Genomic DNA, 17,052 nt, shown 5'->3' with positions numbered 1-17,052 from the left:
AAAATTATTTTACATTATAAGTGATAATTAATGATTAAAAAACTCTATTACTAATGTCAAAAACAGGTCTATCATATTAAATAAATAAATAAATCATGTTGCTACTATGTCAAGATTCCATGATCAAATTAAGTATTTATGTCTATTATCTGAAATTCTGAATATAGAGATCTAGATATCTTAGGGTGTGTTTGGTTTGTATTTTTATTTTTTGATTTTATTTTCTGTTTTCATTTTTTGAAAACTGTTTTTATTTTCAAAAAATTAAAATTCTGAAAACATATTTGGTTTGACTTTTTGTTTTCTACTTCTAAGAAATAAAAACCCTGAAATGCATTTTTAAAAGGAAATATATTTTTAGATTGACTTAAAATTACATTATTTGTCACTGCGTTTTCATTTTATCCAAAATGAAGTTCTGATTTTAACTGAAAATGAGATTTTATTGTTTTCAGTTTTTGATTCGTTTGAGAAGATATTTTTATTGAAAATGTTTTTAAAAATCCAACCAAACGCATTTTTATCACCATTTTCTATTTTCAGTGAAAATGAAAACAGAAAATAATCAAACCAAACGTTCCCTTAGGTTGGGGTTGGGGACGGGTGTCAGCGGCTCATCTAGAATCTGAAGCTAGTGGAGCAATTTATTTTAAAAAAATATCTAATAAATCAATATATACATAAATTAATAATAAATATATAAGAAAAGTGAGATAAAAAATAATGAATTCAAACACATAAAAATAAAAAATAAAAATATTAAAACAAAGAAATACATTTATTTATCTTCATGTGAGTGAGAGAATGCATGCATACAAAATTAAGATATAAAATATAAGATTTTAACATAAATATAGGTGATTTCATTGAAATGAAGAGTTACATTTATCTACACTTGATTAGATACAGATCCGCCCCTCACCGGAGTTGTGGTGCAGTTCGCAGCTTCTAGATTTTCTAACCTTATTGAAACAAATATATATATATATATATATATATATATATATATATATATATTTTTTTTTTTTTTTTTTTTTTTTTTTTTTTTTTTTTTTCTTTTTCTCTCCTACAAAGAGTCCAAAATGTAAGGAAAAAAACAAGTAAAGACTAGCGACGAGTCTCTCTTTCCAATTTAAAACCCTTGTATTTTCACTTTATTACAACTGTGCCCCTTTCTCGTCGCCTTTGCCTAATCTAACTTGTATATATACCCGCCGGCTATCCCCTCTTCCTACACATTAATTTATTCATTTGCATATACTAATATCATTTTTTCTAAAAATAAAATTCTAAGCCATTTTCATTTGCACTCTTTTTTTCTACATTAATGTATCCATCACTCAACCTCCTTCCAAGTCCTTTTAATTCTCCGTCTCAGTTCCTTCTTATTCCAACCTCACTCGGTTTGAGAGCACGGAATCAATGAAGAAAATAATTAGAATATTTTTTCAGCGTTAGTAAAACCGTCACATTAAAATAATAAAAAAGGAGCGTAAATTAGGAAGAAATATTTTGTGAGGAAGAGAAAAATGCGAGTGAAAGAGATGCACCCGCTGTGCTGTATCTCCCTCGAGAGTCCCGGAATCGGCAAATATTCCCCGGAGCGGGAGCCGGCGGCGCTTTTCCGAACCAGGAGCCTTCCGGCGGCTGGATCTCACGGCAATGCCGCTCAGGGATCGGAGACCACCGTCGCCGGCGTTCTCTACAAGTGGACCAATTACGGCAAAGGCTGGAGATCCCGCTGGTTCCTCTTGCGGAATGGCGTTCTCTCCTACGCCAAGATCCGCTGTCCGGAGAATCTCAACCTCCTCACTCCATCCGACGACGTTCGCCTCATCGGAGAGATTTCCACCAACCGTCTAGCACGAGTGGACAGCGCCGCCACCGTCACGCGACGGAAGCATCGCAAAGCTTCTTCTTCTTCTTCTTCTGGCGTAGTCCATCTCAAGGTACCTCTATATTTACCTACGCATAACGAGCTTGTTGATTTTGCTTTGCTCTATTATCTAATTTTATCGATTCAGGAAATTAATAAAGGATCATCGCAGGCGTTGGTGGTGTTATCTGACTCCTCAGTTATACTGTTTTTCCAGCACTAGCTCGCTCCGAGTTAGCGTTAGGAAACAATAATAAGTTCATAACATTTCGTTTTCGATTTCAAATATGCTAAAATGTTATTTATTGGTAATTTAATTTTTGGTGACATGATTAGTGATTATTGCAAAGATTCATGTATTCGTTCTTTGGTTCCGGCTAAATGAAAATCATCCACCTGAACCTGATTTTTCTTCTGGCACTAAGGGAACTTTTTTCTGTTCGAGCAGTAGTGTGGAAACCCGCGGGTTTCAGCCATTGTTCGCTGTGACTAGGTTTTCTCTTGCTCGTGGCTGAGTTTGGGTGCGCAAATCGCAATTAAGAATACTAATCTGTATTTATTTTAATTTAATTATCCGAAAAATTAATTTGAAGAGATTCTAAGCGGAAGCGGAGAGGACGGATGCGCGATTTGAAATTGAAAATTGGTGTTTCTAAGTTTAATAACTGGTTGTTAATGTAGAGTGGGTCACATCAACAGGTGGCCGAGGTGGGTACGGTAGGCTACGTCTAGCCCTAGGCATTAACTTGCGGTCACATCATCGCTGCATTGCCATTGGTCGTTGCTGGAAGCATTTCTTCGTTTCAGCTCTGCACTTATTAATTAGTATTGCTTCCTCTTGGCACCCGTTTTTCTGCCAATCCTACCTTAACTCGTTTACCATTTCAGCTTTAAAATATGAAGCACTAAATACACCGGCTATCTTTGAAGCCCTTCCTGTTACCAGTAAATTCTTTTTTTGGCCCTTTTCCCCTTATTTTCTTTCTTTTTCACTATTTTTTCGCCGTACGTCTTTCTCTTGTCTTGCATTGTTTTTGGGTTGCTCTTCCTTCCCACTTTCCCCAAATCATGTTCCTGTATCTTGTAAACATTTGGGTTTGGGGAGAGAGAAAAAGCGACGGTGGCATACTTTTTGGCTTTTCTTTGCTTGCCTTAACGGTAATACTAGACTTGAAGGAGTTATCCTTATTACATACAATATAGTACTATCGTGGAGTAGGAAAAAAAAAATAAAAACAAATGTTAGACAGTGCGGTGATCCAACGGCAGTTAATTAGGGATCTTGGACTGGCGTGCGTTTAGCTTTGTAAGTTGGAATGGCTCAGACCTTACTTTAAGCAACCTTATCAAATGGTAAAGAGTCTTTTCAGTTATTGCTCTTATCCAAATACGAAGCATATTTTCTGAAGAAAAAAAAAAAGATAAAAGGAGAACACGTATGTTGGACTAGGCAACATTTTGGTGGGGTATTATCTTTTCAACTCTCGAGTGGTTTGTTTTTGTTATTTGTCTTTTTAATGATCATATTTTAAGTAAATTGGGAAACTAGTATGCTCCTATTGCTGTTTAAGATTTAAAAAAATAAAAAAGCCAGCCCACTTCTCCCACATAAAAAGAGAAATCAAAGAAAGAAAGTAAGAGACAATAAATCATGTTTTACAATATTACCTGAGTCATTCTAGTATTCTACTCTTCCTATTCATTCAAACTATATGTTTATATCATAATAATATCGACATAGTACATTTGGTTTGGCGATCGAAAACCTGGGGGGCCTGTGTGTTCCGCGTGTTCTGATTATTGCTAAGCGTCTTTCGTTAACTACAAAATGTTGGGGTTTTTTGATTGAGGTGGTAGGGGGTGGCCTTAATTTTTATTCTTGTTTATTGTGTCCGTGTGCCTTCTTGGGAAGCTTATCCCCGTTTTTTCTTTGTATCAACGTGCTGTCAAGGTGGGCTCTCCGCATAAATTTTGTTGCTGTGCTGCTTCGTTACTCTAATACTATTTCTTTTTTCCTTTTAATAATGAACAAGAGTATCACTATTTTTCTTTTTCGTACAAATTTGGTAGTATTTGTTATGTCATTATTATTATTAGTTTTAATTTCATTTGTTATCTATAAATCCTGTTCCTTTTAATTATTCTTTTTCAACGAAAAACAAACTTGGTTAGAGTGAGTTTCTTCGTGCATTGAAATTGAAGTTACATTGCGTGAATGTTTAGCAGATTTCGTCGTTTAGAGAGAGCAAGTCAGATGATCGGCGTTTCTATATATTTACAGCAACGAAGACCCTCCATCTGAGAACTGATTCAAGGAAAGATCGCGTGGCGTGGATACAAGCCTTGGTTTCAACACGTGGCCTGTATCCTCTTCAACCACTCAATGATCATCTCTTGCTTGCACCCAATGATATATCCTTGTCAACCGAGAGGCTTAAGACACGCTTGCTTGAAGAGGGTACCGGTGAGAACCTTGTAAAAGAGTGCGAGCAAATCATGCTCTCAGAGTTCTCCGAAATGCAAGGACAGCTTGAAGTTCTTTGTCAAGAGCGATCTAATTTGCTCGATACAATAAGGCAGTTAGAGGTAATTTCTTGTGCTTTTTTCTGGAATGCTTGTCACTATCTTGCCCTGTATTGGGTTCATTTTAATACTTAAAGGACTGCGGGATATTTATTAGTTTACTATTCCCACAACATCTTTACCATTTTAAATTTGGTGAAAGATAACATAATATTCTGTAAATTATTAATTGTGCAATAATTTAACGATCCATGTCATTTGATTTCTAAAGTTTTTCTCCCTTTTTTTTTTATTAATCTATGACCGGGTCTGCTTGGGTGGACGAATACTGAGTTAACCTTTTTTATTTTTTGTAATTAATGATTACTGAGTTAGCTTTTTTTTTTTTTTAATAGAGAATACTGAGTTAGCTTGATTGATAAAATATTCGCTGAAATATATCTAAAGGTTTCTTTTCAGTCTCCTTTAACATCAATTATTTTTTAGAAGATAATCTTATATGTAAGGAGACTGTTGTCTTGTCACGCGTATTACTTTTTTATTCTAAATAAATGTTTGAGCGTGAAGTTTCAATATTTTATATATGTAGTTTTAAATTTTGCTGTCTATATATTTTATTCCATCATTATTATGCTTCTTTGTTCTTGGTTCTGTCAAGCACATGGATACATGTTTAAGATAATGTGGCTATAGGATCATTATGTGAAATTATCTGACCACTTGTGTTGGTATAATTCAAACTGAAGTGCTATTGTTATCATACAATCAAGAACGAAGTCAATTTGTTTTTTTTTTTTTTGCTAGACCACATGGCATGTTTGGTTCATGTGGTCATGCATTCTTGACATTTTTTTTTGGATTTTCTCTAATGTCTTTTACAAGAGTCACGCCACTGCTGACATTGGTTGACGCCATCATCAATCGTTTTTTCCCTCTTTCCCGCACCAAAAAATGTAATTGTAATTCACGGGTTTATGTCAATTCAATTATCATTTCAGTATGCCGTTTTCTGTATATGTTTATCTTCTCAATGTGAAAGCTCTTATTCGTATGTGACTGAACTGATTTGCTATTGACGATAATAAGCAGGCAGCTAATACTGAGCCTGAGGCCTCTGCTATACACGATGGTGAATACCAATTAACAAAGAATGAGTTTTCAAGTCTTGGACGTGGAAAATATAGTGGTATTTCTATATATATTATCAATGTTTTTCTGTTTATATCTATGTTGTGGCTTTTGTCTTTCTTATTTGATGTAATAAGCATGTGCTTGTATGTGGTATCTTTGTTGTGTTTAAAGTTATCATAGGGACCGATGGTTCTGTCTTATATGAACAGGAGGAATATTGCTGGCATCATCATTGTTATTGCTGGCATCATATTGTTATTCCAAGTTGTAGAGTTTTAATTCAACCAATAGAATTTTTACCAGCATCTTCATATAATTTTTCTTTCATTATTTTATTTCATCTTTTAGATTCGGGTTCATATGACGGTTTATATATATATATATAATCAATCAACCTGATGGCTATTAGTAAACTATACATTGTAAGATTCGAGTAAATTAATATTTTTGATGGATCCTAGTTCATATGCCTCTACCTGTTGACTTCTAATAGATTTTAATGTATTTGGGAGGCATTTTATATGTGAATTTGAAGGACATGAATTGATGATTTGCTCAATTATTAATTCATTCAACCAGAATAAAGACTATACTTCATAAACATGCTGAGTACATTTATCACACTTTGCTAGATACTGGAATGATCATGGGCACTGTCGCTGTGGATAAGTATGAAATAATATTTTGTCCTTTGTCTTTAGGTAAACTTGTGTACAATGAATCTGTCTGCAACCTTCATTATTTATGAAGATGTACTATTATTTTCATGTATACTTTTGGGTTTCAGAATGTAGTACAACTGAATCATCTGATGATATTGAGAAACAAGAGATGGAGGAAGTGTCAGATGAAGATGAAATCTCATATTATGATACTAGAGAGTGTTTTACGGAGCCTGATTGCAAGTGTGAGTCAGCAGAAGCTATGAATCAAGTGGACAGGTGTAGGGAGGCCAACACACAATATACTGATACAGAGAACATTCATCCTGAGAAAATGGTGTGTAATTATAAGCACCCTCAGTTAGCAAGACGAAAAAAGCTTCCAGATCCTGTTGAGAAAGAGAAGGGTGTTAGTCTTTGGTCAATGATCAAGGACAATGTGGGAAAAGATCTAACGAGAGTTTGTCTCCCGGTATACTTTAATGAGCCGATATCATCCCTACAAAAATGTTGTGAGGACTTGGAGTACTCTTATCTTCTGGATCAAGCTTATGAGTACGGAAAATCAGTAAGATATACATCTTGCTCTTGTTTATGCCTCTCACCTGTGTTGAAGTGTAATCAATACAAATTTAAAACTCGTATTGAAGTTGAATGCCCACATTTTCAAAAGCACTCCTTTGCCTCTAAATCTTTTATTGTATAGTGGGACATGATAGTTTTATGACTTTTCTTTTCAACTCTACCCGTGAAAATGTTTTAGGGTTGTTTGACAAGTGGCAACATTTAGTAAACTTTCATCTTTCCCGTAGGAGTGTGCTTGATTGAGCCTGGAAAAAGTGAGTAGGTGGATAGTATGAAAATAAAATCACTTTATACTTGCCTGTGCAACCATAGGATGAGAAGGTAGAAAATAATATCTGCTTCACTTTTCATTCTTGGTTGAAATTTCAACCTGTACTCTACTCAATTTTCCAGGTTTTGACTTTCCATTTATTCAACCTCACACCCTTAGTTTACATTTTCTTTTTGTGCAAAATTTGACGATAATATGATTCAAAGTTGAAATAATAAATTTGACAGTGAAATAACCATAACGTAATAAATTCGATGAATTTGTATGTAACAATTAAGTATTTTGTGGTATAAGGATTAATGATAATATTATTGTATTTGATAGTCTTACCCTTCGAATAATTTTTGCAGGGAAACGGTCTCCTTCGGGCACTTTATGTTGCTGCCTTTGCAGTTTCCGGATATGCGTCATCTGAAGGTCGTAATTGTAAACCCTTTAATCCTTTATTAGGAGAAACCTACGAAGCTGATTACCCCGACAAAGGAATTCGCTTCTTTTCCGAGAAGGTTAGTTCCTTGTGATATATTGAAGCAGAAATACAGGATTGGAATCTATAAAGGCTAAGAAGTTATAAGGTCGAATTTTACTTTGGATATCTTTTGGGCTCAACAAATATTGATAAACTTTCCTAAAAATTAAATTATTTCATTAGACTTTTATTAGTTAAAAACTTGGAATAGTATAATGTGAAGCATTTTATTTACTTATAAGGTAAAGTACACTCCCACTGAATGATGATTGCTTAAATTACATAGCGCGCAATGTGACAGTAAAAGATGAAATGGAAATTTAGTGAAATCTCCAATCCCATAATAAAGGTGTACAAAACTTAAATTCGTCTCCTGAAGTCCCTAAGTTTGATAGTAGGGTGTTCAAAATTAGCTGCAGCCTGCGGGTGATACTTAGTCGTAGAGAGAGGAAAAATATTCCCAGGAGGGTCGTTTATAGATGCTCATACCTCTTAAAGATTTATTTTCGTTAAAATAACTGTAGCACATTTTTATCTCATAGGGGGAGGGAAGTATAATATTTAAAAATACAAGGGTAACAATTTATATTAGCATCTCTCATCTCTTGGGGGAGATATGTGTAATTTGCCTTTATATTGAGAAGTGGACTTTGTTATTCTTTTATTAATCTTTTTCTTCTTTTTGGTCCAAGGTTCGGTTTTGTAACTTTATTGAAGTAAATAAAATTTCTTATATTGTTGTAGGCTCAGTTGTGGTGGTGTTAACAATGATGAGGAAGTTCAATGCATACATTATCTTTCTTGAGTTTATTTATTACTAATCAGGAAGTTCCAGAACCATGCATCATGCATTTTTACAAGTTCCAGCTGTTCATACATGATAATTTATAGGCATACATTACATCTCCATGGAATTCGATCTTAGTATGTATTTTTCTCTAGCTAGTCTTAATATGTGCAATTCATCAGCCTGCCAATATATTCGATATTCGCTGACATTATGTGTGAAACAGGTCAGTCACCATCCAACTCTCATTGCCTGCCACTGCGAAGGTAGAGGATGGAAGTTTTGGGCTGACAGCAACATCCATTCAAAGTTTTGGGGAAGGTCAATTCAGCTTGACCCAGTGGGTGTTCTGACCCTAGAGTTTAGTGATGGTGAAATATTTCAGTGGAGCAAGGTGTGCATTGTAAAATCACTATCTATAAACATTCCGCCAATTCGCCCGGTTGTGCTAGCGACTTGCCTTTAATAAAATTGATCGTATATATTCTCTCTAAATTAATGTTATAATTGTTGTTGTTTTTACTATTAGGTCACCACCACGATCTATAATCTTATCCTTGGGAAAATATACTGTGATCATCATGGGAGCATGGATATACGCGGTAATCGTACATATTCATGCAGACTCAAGTTCAAAGAGCAGACGATCCTTGATCGAAATCCTCGCCAGGTAAGAGTTATTGGTTATTAGTGACAAGTCACAACCTTTATGCTTTGCAACCTGTTCGTTATATTATTCTATTTATCTTCTCTATTCCTTAAACTTCGGTTATATCAATTTTCGCCTGTGTCCACATTCCAAAGTAAAGCATTATCTGCTAAGTCATCTTTTGGTTAAAATCTCATTCATTCAGTGTGTATGCCGTGTTCAATTAGGTGCATGGATTTGTCGAAGATGTAACGGGAAAAAGAGTTGCCACATTATTTGGCAAGTGGGATGACAACATGTATTATATGAGTGGTAATATAAATGTCAAGCCTAAAGATTTCACTTCAGCAAACGCATCCTTGTTGTGGAAAAGGACTATGCCATCTCCCAATCTCACCCGGTATAATTTGACACCATTTGCCATCACTCTGAATGAGCTTACTCCGGGACTGAAGGTATATAATGATGTATTAGATCATTATTTGATACGCATTCCACTTCTTATATATGCGTCGTCTCTAATTGTTGTTTATAGCTTTTTCTGATCCCGGGTATTTGATCACGGATTAAAGGAGAAACTCCCGCCCACGGATTCCAGGCTCAGACCAGATCAACGGCATCTAGAGAATGGGGAATACGAGAAGGCCAATTTGGAGAAACAAAGGTTGGAAAAGCGGCAGAGAATGGTACGTCTTTTCTGCTATGAGCACGCATTCTCGTTCCCCTTGTATTTGGAGTTTTCGGGGTACATACATGAGGGTTTAGAGTTCTGTTTTCTGGCCTGTGGTTATCAACGAATCTATTTAAATTGTTATCACTTGTTCAATTTTGAAGGTACTTAATATTAATTAAATTGTATCCCCGTCATGATATATAGCTTGTTGCCTAACGTAAGTTGTTTGCTTTTCTTTCTTATTTATTAAGGTATGTTTTGTTTTAAAAATTAAATTTCCGGCTTCATTGTGTTCTTGTGATGATTGCAAAAATTTCATATTATTTTTTTATTTTATTTCTATTTTTAAAGATTTGTATAAGGATAGGAAACTTTTAATAATTCTTATATAAGTAATTGAAAATAAAAATATTGTGACATTTTTTTTGTAATTATTTGTAAAAAAAAAGAAGAATAGATACAAAGTTCTGTTTATTTGTAAAAATTGTGAACATTTTTTTTTGTAATTTTTGTATAAGAATTTTTATTCAGTTCTGTTTGTTTCAATAAAGTTTTGAAATGAACTTTCCTTTTGTCATGTGTATTATTTAATATTTGATTTAATTCAGAGTTAACATTTATTTATTGGAAAATGAGAAACACACACCACATTTTGGTGTTTATAAAGAAGAATAGATACAAAGTGACATAATAGGAAATGAAGAGGGAAATTGAAAGAAAAAAAATAGTTGGGAGGATAAAAGGAAAAGTAGGTGTAGGCATATAAAAATCTTGTTCTTTTTTAGTCCCACTTGTTGCGACATTGTTTGTGCTCAGATTTTTCTCTTGTAATTAGTATTCTACTAATATTATCTACCTAGTATACCGATGATAAATTGATGATCATTGTATTTCTTTCTTCTCGTTTATATTGATGATCAATATGGTTCTTATGTCTACATTCTACAGTCAAGGAAAATACAAGAAAGTGGTTGGAAGCCTAGATGGTTCCGAAGAGAAGGTGAAAATGGAACGTTTCGATACGTTGGTGGGTATTGGGAGGCGAGAGAGCATGGAAGATGGGACGGGTGCCCGAATATATTTGGTGAATTTAATGAAGACTCTACCGATCCGTTAGGTGCATCTTCTTAATTTGGTTCAGGTAACCTTTACATATTTTCCACAGCTGCTTGATTTAGTTGAACTACATACGGATATTCCATTAAAAAAATTACACAAATGCACGTCTGCTGTGTCTCAGACACATTTGTAGGTCTTGAGCTGTAAGCCTGTAACTCAATATGTTCATGAGTGATAAAAAATCGTAACAATGACGTACTCATTTGATGCAGATAATGATCATAAAGGTTTATCTTTAATATTGTTGCATGGTGATGTGTTTGTTTTGACAGCTTTGCGAAGACGCTGATGTCGGGATCCTTAAAGCAGTCATGGTACAGGCTTTTTGTGCATTGCCCGTGTGTTGGTGTTATAGGAACAATGAACAATTGAAAGGGTAGCAAAATTAACTTGCAGCATTTGTTTCTCGATGCTGCTTTGTGAATTGAAACGACTTACATCGCCATGTCTACTACTGTAGTAATTTTCTTGACCTTAGGAACCGGGGTTTGCGCGGAATCTGAAATTGAAATTGTTACTTGGTCTTGGTTTGGATGTGCGTATATATGAGGAAAAACCCAGCCGAGGAACAGTCGTTGGATCACGGCGTCATAATTTTGCCCTTTTATTTTTACATTGTTCTGTTTGTATGTAACTATTTGGGGGTATTAGCTGATTTAAGGAAAGATCCCCTAATCCTGTTATGGCTATACTCAGCCCGAAAGGCTATTGATTTATTAGCTATTGCCTTTTAGTATAAATAAATGACGAGAGGATTTCTTACCTTTCTCCTTTTTTTCTTATTATCAATTTCAATTATACGTTGCTTAAATATTTTTAGTGCCTGAAATATGGGATGAATTTAATTTTGGTCGCTCAAATTTAAAAAAGATAAATTATTTTAATCTCTTAAATTTTAAAAGAATTTATATTTTTAATCTCTAAACATTAAATCTGGAGGACTAAAGTAATTTTTCAAAATTTCCTTTTTAATTCTTAAATAATAAATTTGAGCACTAAAATTATATCACTATTAACTAGTTTACAAATCATTCTAGATACGATTTTTAAAATAATTATTAAAAGTTAAGATTCTTAATAATAATTGAGTGTCATTCTCATCAATGTAAGTTCAATTCAATACAACTAAAACAAATTTATCAAATTGGCTTGTTGAGAAAAACTATAAAATTAAAGGAAACAATATTAAATTGATTTTTGAGATTTTTTTTTCTAAAACAAGAACACAATGGAAATAATTAAATTTAATATAATTAATGAAAGCATTGGATCAAGTTCAATATTATTTCATGTATAAATTTTAAATTGAGGTTTGAGAATATGTTTGAAAGCATTTTAAGGTAGTTTATCTTTTTAACTTTTTTAATTAGTTGAAAAACTTTCATCACCATAACATGGCACGGACAATATGTGTACATTATCTTTTAGTAGAATATCACTAAGGATGAAGATTAAGATAAATTCTTTTTAAAAATAAACCCAAATTCAACCATTTTGGTCTATTTTTCAAAATCCGCATTGTGATTTAAATTGTCCCAACTTCATTTTTTTAAAAGGGATAAAAAGTTCGATAAGTAGTCAGTTTTGTTGGGTCACAAAATGGCAGGCCGGGCCCAAAGACTGAAGTGATAATGATAACTAATGAACTACTACAAGCTCGTCAGCGCCCACCATCACTTTGTATGTTTACTTTCTGTCACGTTTGAAAGATACATGTGCGTATGATTAAGACATGAATCAGATTGATGAAGCAACATAACTAAACTAGACCTCATAATTATATGGATAAAAAAATTCAACTTATTTGCCTTTTCTTTTTCACAGTATAAGCACATAGAAAATGGTTACATCTTACAAACTTATTTATGGTAACCAGATGCTAGGCATTTCTTTTTCGTGTGGAAATACTTGATTAAAATTTTGATACAAGCAGGAGGATTTTGAAAAGAAAAAAAGAGAAAAGGTTTGTAGGAGAAGATTCAATGGCCATGGAAAGCAGCATCATCTGTTTCTTCCAATACAATGCCCTCATCAGCAAGCCTCTTCTCCTTGTAGACGTACCACTTAGCACAAACCAAGTATAACACCACATTTATAGCACTCAATATAGCCAGAAGCCAGTAAAAGTCATAGAGCCTCCCTTGGTTAAGATTATCTGCGAGCCATGGCCTACCATGTGCTGTCATTTTGTTCACTATAGACACTAGCAAGGTGCTAAAGAAAAACCCCAAAGAGAGTGTGCTCAAGAACAATCCCGTGCTCATTGTTTTCATCCCTTTGGGACACTCTCTTAGGAAAAAGTTCAACTGCCCCATGTACATAAATGCCTCCCCTGCCCCCACAATGAAGTTTTGTGGGATCAACCAAAACACGGTCATTGGGATCTTTGCTTCTGGCTTATCCACCAAACCATGCGATTGAGCATATCTTAGTCTCTTTATTTCTATTAGTGCTCCTACCACCATGGAAATCACTGAGAGTACTAAACCAACTCCAATGCGTTGCAAAGGGGTGAACCCATGTGGGTTCTTGAGCACTTTCTTTGCCACGGGAACAATGAAACGGTCGTAAAAGGGGACAGTTAGGAGAATGGTTCCAATTAAGAAAACGGTCATTGATGCCGCGGGGATTTGAAATGTTTTTCCTATGTGACGGTCCATGGTTGTCGCTTGTGCTACCGAGAATGTGGTCATTTGAGCGTGGATTGTCCAAAACATGATGGTGGTGGCCCATATGGGTAGCATTCTTAGTACCATTTTCACTTCTTCCACGTCTGTTAAGTTGCAAAGATACCACTTCCTCTTCATTCCACCTCCGCATTCTGATGAATCCATGATTGCAGCTTTGTCCAAGAAACTGTTCAATCAACAAATTAAAATATTCATTATTTCATATTTGAGCCGACACCAAAGTCAATAGAATCAAGTTAAGTAACATTCATGCAAATAATGTAACTTATTTCATACATAATTAAATCCAGTTGGTCGTGCCTGTGCGTATGATTTGATTAAAAATACTTTGTTTGTTTTAATTTGGCAAAAAGCTTGTGGGGTCACAGTCATAAACTCATATAGAAACCAAAGAAGCTGTTTTAAATAAAAACTAATGTGAGTATTAGTAGAGAGATCACATGAACGTGAACAGGGAACATTAGTTGTTGAGCGCAGGTGTAGCATACAGATAGTCTTGTCTGTGTAAGAGGAGGCAGAGTTTAAGAGGCAGAGGTGAGAAAAGAATTGACGCGTGAATGTGAATGTTCACTTGGAGATAGCCTTTTTACGTAGGTTGATTGGATTCTGATTCCTCTGAGTCGTAAGAGGGTCTCGATTTTTAATGGACCATTATTAGAATACAAAGAAAGGTGCTTTCTCGTCCTCATGTGGTAGTAGTACTATACAAATTCCAAAGCAAGTATTCCAAAATATTCTAAACCATACATTTATTTCTGCTCCAAGCTCGTGGAGTGGACTTCTTTCCAGACCGCAGAGCAAATAAGCCAAGACAAATCTGGCTCTACATCCCCACCTAGTCGATTCTTTGGCCCAAGTCAAATTGTATGCACAATTTTTTAAAATATTAACTAGCTTAAGTAAAATAACTTATAAAAATAATTCCTCAGTCCGGGAAAAATAGCCCAAATACGTGCATCTAAAACCGGTAAAAAGACAATATAAAGCAGTGGGCCAAAGCGTAGAACCTCTTCAAGTTAAGTAAATAATAAAAATACTACTAAAATTATCAATTCTCCTTTATTACCAGTGGGAATAAAAAAAAAATTCTTGTCACATACACACGTAAATAAATAAGAATGTTTTTTTCATAGAAACTCACTTCACACTCATCACATCACCAGCTTATTACTTTTTATCCCTTTCCCTCTCACCTTTCTCTTCCCATCTTCAAGTTAGATACACCTTTCTTTGGTATGAAAATAATTTTCTTCGATAAAAATATTTCTTTTTGCTAACAAGGAATGACAACCGAGACCTTACACAGAACAATAGAATATTATATATATAAATAGTTTCTTTGAAAGTTATTATTAAAACCAAAAGAGAAAGTTTAGATTGAGCTACTTAAACTTTAGTTGAACATCAATCAATCTACAATTTAATTAAAAGAATGATTGATAATGTATCATCGGTGAATGATTACTCTAAAGTCAAAGCTTACTCAAGGAGGTAATTCCAGCTAATGAATTTAATAATAAAGTGAATCATTCAGGAATATTTATCAATCCATCTATCCACACAAAGAATCACAAGAAAGAATAAACGAAAAAAACCAAGAGATGGTGATTGGTGAGAAAATAAATTTTACCGGAACTGCTTGCTATGCGGCAGTGTCTGCTTCTTGGGGTCGTAGTCATTAAAGAGCAATGATGAATCAGAGGGCAATTCCATGTTCCTCTTCCTAAGAGCAGCCACGAACACTTCCGCAAACTGAGTTAATGGACTTCCCACACGTTTCTTGAAACGGTACTTCCTCGTACCCGACAAGAACACGAGAAGCGCCACCACAATCGCACCCGCGCAGATACCATAACCCCAACCCCGTCCTATGTTGTCTTGTACGTACACAAGAACCGTGGTTGCGGCCAGAGACCCTATGCTCACGAAGAAGTAGAACCAGTTGAAGAACTTTATCATCTGCTTCTTCTCGTCGTTGTCCGAATCATCGAACTGGTCCGAACCGAACCCTGAAACACTCGATTTCAGACCTCCGGTGCCGAGTGCCGTTACATAAAGCGCCAAATAAAGTGCCGTTAACTGTTTCTCATTTGCTCTCACGCAAGGAGGCACGGTGTCTCCGTTGCACTTTGGAGGGTGAAGGCTCGGAATTATGGTTGATATCGTCAATATTGTAACACCCTATATACACATAACACATTCGCATCAACATAGAAACTAAAAAGAAAAAAAAAACAAATAGAGAAACTTTTATATTTTGAATTGTTCTCCAAATCAGAATTGCAGTTTTAATTACTTCGGATATTACTTATTACACATGTTTTCGAAGTGAAATGCTAAAGAACTGCATCTAATTAAGTTGTGGTTGGAATAAGAAAGTTGTGATCGATGGTTCTTACAGTTGCTTGAACGGCTGCGAAGATGGCGATGGTGCGGTATCTGTGGAGAAAAGAAAACGAAAAATCCAATGAACACACTCACGAGGCATATACGAAGGTGACGGCACAGTAACATGAATTGAATAAAATAAAAAATAATTGAGATGTCGGACCTTCCGAGGAAAGTATCGGCGAGGAAGCCACCGAGCAGACAGAGCATGAAGGAGGTTCCCAAAAAGTTGGTTACAACGTTGGCAGAGGCAGCATTACCCAAATGCATGGTCCCAGTCAAATATGTCACCAAATTCACCGCGATGCCTAGTGTTGTCAACCTCTCCATCACTTCTCCTCCTGATATATAAAAGCAAAAACAAATTAACGTACAATATGCCAATATATCGTCTATACGTTGTTTCCCAAGTCACTTGAAGAAGATTAATATCATTGAAGACGAAGAAATATTAATATTTAGAAATTGATTTGAGCATAAAACATAAGGTACGGTTAGGTTGTGGGACCTAATATCATGGCGGATGCGGTCCAGCCACCAGTTTTGGACCGCTCGGCGGGGCGGCCCTTGTAGTCGGAGGCATCAGGGATGGGTTTCCCTTGAGTTGTAGGGAGGCTGCTCATTATTAAGGGTTGAAGGCTACAATACAAACAAGGGGAAGTTGGCTGCTAATGCATGCGGTTTGGACCTTTATATACAGCGTAGGATGAGGGCCATAGCACCACCAGCCTTTGTGAATGTTTATTATAAAATCAAATTCTGACCCTATGTCTAGCCACCCTTTCATCTGAATTATATGAAAAATATTACATCTCAATCATGACATAGGACAATATAACAATAATTTCATGCTCATGATCATTCATTCCCTTTGATGTTTGAGAGTAAATTTTCATAATAATTATTTTAGTTTTTATCTTATGAGTATTTATTTGGGGCATTGTTTGTTAGTAGTTCAATTTATTCTGTTTTGTAAGAATGGTGGAATATACTTATATTTTTATATATTAACCCTCAGGGAAAGAGATTCTAATAAATTTGGACTTCAGTTAGAAAATAAAAAATAAATAAAATCTGATAAAAAGTTATTTCTAAAAAAAGAATATATTTATATATATTTCCTGCAGTACATGTATGATATTTAATAATAATTATATTGATTATTTATTTTGGCGGGCTAAATTTTTAAAGTAGTCAATTTTAGTGAGTTCGTAAACTTTTAAGGTTCG

The 17,052-nt window shown here is 34.9% G+C and overlaps 2 protein-coding genes across 8 annotated transcripts; one reads left to right on the top strand and one right to left on the bottom strand.

Moving 5' to 3' along the window:
- Nucleotides 1-1,241: 1,241 nt before the first annotated feature.
- LOC114423832 (oxysterol-binding protein-related protein 2A-like) lies at nucleotides 1,242-11,525 on the top strand. 7 transcript variants are annotated; one of them, XM_028390748.1, is made up of 12 exons: nucleotides 1,244-1,949; nucleotides 4,103-4,462; nucleotides 5,489-5,585; nucleotides 6,163-6,231; nucleotides 6,318-6,760; nucleotides 7,399-7,554; nucleotides 8,531-8,698; nucleotides 8,834-8,974; nucleotides 9,181-9,408; nucleotides 9,526-9,639; nucleotides 10,575-10,743; nucleotides 11,018-11,524. In XM_028390748.1, the coding sequence occupies exons 1-12, from the start codon at nucleotides 1,530-1,532 to the stop codon at nucleotides 11,032-11,034; spliced, it is 2,382 nt and encodes a 793-aa protein (XP_028246549.1). In that variant the 5' UTR covers nucleotides 1,244-1,529; the 3' UTR covers nucleotides 11,035-11,524. The 7 variants fall into 7 exon arrangements, with proteins under 7 accessions (XP_028246564.1, XP_028246549.1, XP_028246534.1 ...); XM_028390733.1 differs by having other exon boundaries at nucleotides 4,100-4,462; XM_028390740.1 differs by having other exon boundaries at nucleotides 1,245-1,949; nucleotides 4,100-4,462; nucleotides 10,575-10,767; nucleotides 11,018-11,525.
- A 997-nt stretch (nucleotides 11,526-12,522) lies between these two features.
- On the bottom strand, nucleotides 12,523-16,492 carry LOC114423821 (protein NRT1/ PTR FAMILY 6.3-like). The gene is made up of 5 exons (XM_028390722.1): nucleotides 16,332-16,492; nucleotides 15,987-16,164; nucleotides 15,835-15,874; nucleotides 15,066-15,616; nucleotides 12,523-13,601 (listed from the first exon to the last, which is right to left on the bottom strand). Exons 1-5 carry the CDS (start codon nucleotides 16,444-16,446, stop codon nucleotides 12,725-12,727), a joined length of 1,761 nt encoding a protein of 586 aa, XP_028246523.1. The 5' UTR covers nucleotides 16,447-16,492; the 3' UTR covers nucleotides 12,523-12,724.
- Between the last annotated feature and the right edge of the window lie 560 nt (nucleotides 16,493-17,052).

Source organism: Glycine soja, chromosome 1 (assembly GCF_004193775.1).
Source record: "Glycine soja cultivar W05 chromosome 1, ASM419377v2, whole genome shotgun sequence".
Classification (NCBI taxonomy): domain Eukaryota; kingdom Viridiplantae; phylum Streptophyta; class Magnoliopsida; order Fabales; family Fabaceae; genus Glycine; species Glycine soja.
This window is presented reverse-complemented; position numbering and strand designations above follow the sequence as displayed.